The 5000-nt window shown below is 36.5% G+C and overlaps 1 protein-coding gene across 1 annotated transcript in view; it reads right to left on the minus strand.

The window, feature by feature from the left end:
* KIAA1009 (KIAA1009 ortholog) overlaps positions 1 to 5000 on the minus strand; it is a 117201-nt gene that overhangs the window by 92798 nt on the left and 19403 nt on the right. Inside the window, exons 2-4 of the mRNA XM_006892164.1 lie at positions 4744 to 4858; positions 728 to 874; positions 231 to 414 (exon numbers count right to left, since the gene is read on the minus strand). Of these exons, the coding sequence (XP_006892226.1) occupies positions 231 to 414; positions 728 to 874; positions 4744 to 4858 (446 nt within the window). The remainder of the gene's footprint in view (positions 1 to 230; positions 415 to 727; positions 875 to 4743; positions 4859 to 5000) is intronic.

A 5000-nucleotide genomic window follows, 5' to 3' on the forward strand; every position in this document is an offset into this window, starting at 1 on the left:
ATTAAAACAAGCTTGGAAGGAGGAGTGGCCTCCACTTCCATAATAGCTTGCCTCTGGAAACCCTATGAACCTGGAGAGAGGATGAAAGGCACCCAAGCGTTGAGGACTCTCCTTCATAGGGTTGCTATGAGTCGTCTGCGACTCGATAGCACTTAACAACAACAACCCTTCTAAAATTATAGAGAAACAAAAATAATCATTTGTGTTTAAGAATTAGTCTATACACATACCTAAGTATAGCTTTCAAATGTGTGGAGTCATTAGAATCCAATTCTTTATTTAATCTTGAATAATCAATAGAAGATGTTAATCCTTTTTCAAGCCTGGCAAAAAATTGTTCTTTCTCTTCTTGTTCTTCTAAAGTGTCCAATCCCAATCCAAGAACACTATGGCTGAGCTCAGAAATGACCCGCTCTAAAGAAAAGCACAAATGCAATGATGCATACAATAACACTGTGTAATCTTTTATTAAAAAATGATATAAATAAAAGTTTTTTGAAAATGGATAATCTCCTTTCACCTGCCACATATGAATGTATATTCATAATTAGCCTATAAGGCTAATTATCTAAAGGTATAATTATAAATCTTTGATAGAGTGCTTAATTTATCTACATGCTTTAAGATAGGAGGCTCTAGGTAGCTATGAGAAAAATTTTTTAAAAATATTGACTATAATAACTACAGTCATTAATAAATATAAATGAGTATCATGCCCATCACTTACCATTAGTTTCTAAGCTGTCAATACTCAAGATAGATGTTCCACTGCTCTTAAGAAATTGCAACTTTTCATCAGAATCCTCTTCCATTTCCATCACAGGCTGGGAAGTCTTCTTCATTTTCAAATAGCTTACATTTGTTTTGAGCAATCCTGGAAAAGGGATTTAACAGTTGAACAGTTATGTTCAGAAACATGTTTTAACCATTATGCTAATTTTATGTGAAGGAGCTCCAAACTAAATTTGCTCAAGTGAAAATCAACCATACCTGAAATCTATAAAAGAAAAAAAAAATAATTCCATTGAATACAAGGTATCTGATTAAACAGGATGTTTAAAAATTAGCATAATGTACAAAATAAAAAAATATTTTTATTATGCTTTATTAATACTAATTAGAAGCACAGGCATATAAAACAGTATACTATACAACTTTAAAGAAGATATTCTACATTATTTCTCTTAGAGCATTTTTGCTGCCTAATTTTTAACACTACTGAAATACACTTGGATAGAATGAATCAATATAGTAAAATATGATGAAAATAGGTACAATTTAAGGTAATTTCTAAAAACCAAAACCCAAATCACTGCCATAGAGCTGCCCCCCTGTATTTCCAAGGCTGTATACCTTCACAGGAGCAGACTGCCCTATTTTTTCCCCTTAAAGTTTGAACTCTTATCTTTTTAGTTAGCAGAGCAACCCTTAACCTACTCAAACACTGATGCTAGGATAATAAACTCAGCAACTCAACTTAGTGCCATCAACTTGGAAACACCTCATGGTTGACCCTCCAGTGGGTTTCTGGGTGCTGTGACCTGCATGGGAGGAAACTGCCTATTTTTCTCCTGTGGAGCCCCTGGAGGATTTGAAGTGTCAGAGAGGCACCAACTTTGGGTTAATGCTGCTAACTCCCCTTAGACTACTCCACCAGAGATCCCTGTAGAATGAGTAAGGAAGACAGAAAAGGTCTTTTCCTAGTGTCAAGATCATTTAAAGAAAACACAAGTAAAAATTAAATTGCCTTCCAAAGTCGTTGTTTTCCAACCACTGGAAAGATTGGCTGACTGGCAAAGTAATCTTCACAGTAAATAGGGTGTGCTGGCGTGTGGAGGGAGGGGGAGCTACCACAACCTCTCACAGCACTCGAACCCAAACTTTTCTGTAAGCACTTACAGTACTTATGTTCACAGTACTTATGAACATAGCACTTATGTTCAAATGCTTCATGACTGAATTGACTGTAAGGAATTATTATCAATGTTCCTCAGCTAAGAGTACTATGGTTCTACTTGAACAAGAGAGCCCCTATTACTTACCAGTACTGAAGTGCTATGTTGCAGATATATTAAGATCTGATGGTGGCATACAGCAACAGTGAGGAAGAGAAATGAAACATGACTGGCCAGGAATTAGTAATTGCATCACTTGGCAGGGGGCATACAGGAGTTCATTCTACTGTGTTTACATTATCTTATCAAATTTTATAAACTTGTTAAAATCTGCCCTGCAGTGACATTATCATTGCAAGAATGCTTTACTAAGTATTGTCGTTGTTCTTGTTAAGTATGTCAAGTCATAGATGACTCACAGCGATCCTATGAACGAAAAGACCTGAACACTTGTATAATTTTGGTCATTTCTCCATGTTCATAGAATTTCTGGAGACAAGCAATTTAGGAATTGGATGTCACTCTTGCTTCCAAGTTTGTTTTACTCAGGAAGCTTCACCAAACACTGTCCACTATGGTTAACCATTATCACATTTGGCACATCAGTGTCACAGTGTTTAACATCACAGCAACTACGAGTTACCACCGTACAGCAATGCACAGACCACTGCTATATCACTTAGAAGAATGTTTTGACAAAAGCAATTTAAACCAGGCCAGAGGACTGCAGATTAAAACCACCCACCTTGGGCTTGGTAGCATAACTTTCTGTCCACTAGGCCAACATAGCTCTCTTTATGTTGTCGTTGTTATTGTTGTTAAGTACTGTTGAATCATAGATGACTCAGAGCGACTCTATGAACGAAAGACCTGAACACATGGATAACTTTGGTCATTTCTGCATGTTCATAGAGTTTCCAGAGAGTTTACTAAGTATTACATGGTTAAAATAGTTTATGAAATCATATTAATATGGTAACATAAATATGTTTACATTATTAATCAATGAAAAAAATTGGCTGACACTGAAATTTTTCATGGCCAATAGCCAATGTATTTAAGAAGGTCAAGCTGCAATGAAGGCTGGGGTAAAAAAATTACATCCCAAGAATTGATGGAATACCAACTGACCCATATCAACTAAGAGATGTTGCCCTGGACATGCTCATCAGTCTATGCTAGGAAATATGGAGGATACCTGCTTGGCTGACTTACTGGAAGAGATCCATATTTGCTCCCATTTCCAATAAAGATGACCCAAGAGAATGGAAATAATTGAACAACATCATTAATATCACATGCAAACAAAATATGGCTGATCATTATAAAACAGCCAGAACAGTACATAGATAGAAAACTGCCGGAAGTTCAGACTGACAAAAGTTTAAGCCAAAATTTAAAGGAGCTTGTGGCACCGGGATACCACTGCTGATGTCAGATGGATCCTGGCTAAAAGCAGAGAATACCAGAAGAGTGTCTATTTATGTCTATCCAAAAGCATTGACTCTGTGGATCATAAAAAATTATGGCTAACATTGAGAAGAATGGGAATCCCAGAACACTTTTAATTATACTCAAGTGGACTTATATTAAGAGGCTATTATGCAAAGAGAGTAAGGGAACATGACATAGTTTAAAATTAAGAAAGATGTGTGTCAGAGTTGTATTCGAGAAGTTGGACTCTATAAAGAAGAATATGGCATCAGGCTTGGCGGAAGATTCATCAACATCCTATATTCTATAGACGACACAATTTTGCTTGCTGAAAGTGAGGGCTTGAAGCACTTGCTGCAGTAGATCAAAGAATACAGCTTTCAATATGAACTGCATCTCAGTATCAATTAAAAAAAAATTCTCACAACAGGGCCAATAGGTGACAACGCCTTCATCTTACTTGGATCCACAATTAATACACAGTCAGGAGTTCAGGAGATGTACTGCATTGGGAAAGTCTGCAGTCAGTGACCTCTTCAAATTACTGAGAAGCAATGATATCAGTTTGATGACCAAGGTGTGACTGATTCAGGTCTTGGTCTTTTCAATTACTTCTATGAATCAGAACTAGACAATGATTAAGGATGACAAAAGAACTGATGTCTTTGAGCTACGGTGTTGGAACAGAGTAAAGAATATTCCACGGACTGCCAAAAGAACAAACAGATATATGTCTTGGAGAAAGTGTAGTCAAAGGGCTGCCTGGAGGCAAAGATGTCATGTTTTGTCTCACATACTTTGGGCATAGTGCTAGGAAAGGCTTTTCCTTAGACAGGGACATCAAGCTTTGAAAGATGGATGACTGGTGAAAGAGAGGAAAAACCTTAACGATATGGACTGGCACAGGGACTGCAGCAATAGGCCCAAGTATGTGAGAGATGATGAGGATGGCATAAATTAGGACAGGGGGTCAGATCTGTATATAGGGTTGCTATGTGGCAAACTCGATTCAACAACAACATAACAAGAATCACTTTGAGTAAATATTGCAATGCCAACACAAAGATACACAGTTCAAACCCAACAACTGCTCTGTGGGAGAAATATGGGAAATTTGAACCTGTGTTATTATATCCTGCCTCCTAAATCACTGAAGGTCAGTTATGGGTTGGTTCCAACTTGATGGTACACAACAATGTAAAATAATCTTTTAATAATGCATAAACAGAGAATCCTCAATTATATAATAATTACAATAAAGAGAAGTAATAGGGAAAGCAATTTAAACCTCAAAGTCTACACTATGTTTTTTTCCTTTGTATTTTAGTAGTACAGTAACAAATCAAGAATTAAAAGGTCTTGACTGACCCCTTGTGGTCAAGTAATTTGAAACAAGAAAATCAGCAATATTTACCACCATCTTCCAATTCTTCTTCACTCATCCACCACGGTGCTGAATCTTTCTTCTTTTCTTCCTTTTTCGTTGGCTTGAGTGCTTTGCTTGAATTTTCAAATGAATCATCTGAAAGCTGAATCAGATACTAGTTAATTATAAAATATATTTTTTAAATTTTTTTTTTAATTTTTATTAATTTTGTGTGTACCGTCAAATCAGATCTGACTGGTACAGGAGGAGATTATCCCTCCTTCTCCAGCAGAGCATCTAGTGGA

This window comes from Elephantulus edwardii, unplaced genomic scaffold (genome assembly GCF_000299155.1).
Source record: "Elephantulus edwardii isolate Elephantulus edwardi_28Jun2011 unplaced genomic scaffold, EleEdw1.0 scaffold00111, whole genome shotgun sequence".
NCBI classification, from domain to species: domain Eukaryota; kingdom Metazoa; phylum Chordata; class Mammalia; order Macroscelidea; family Macroscelididae; genus Elephantulus; species Elephantulus edwardii.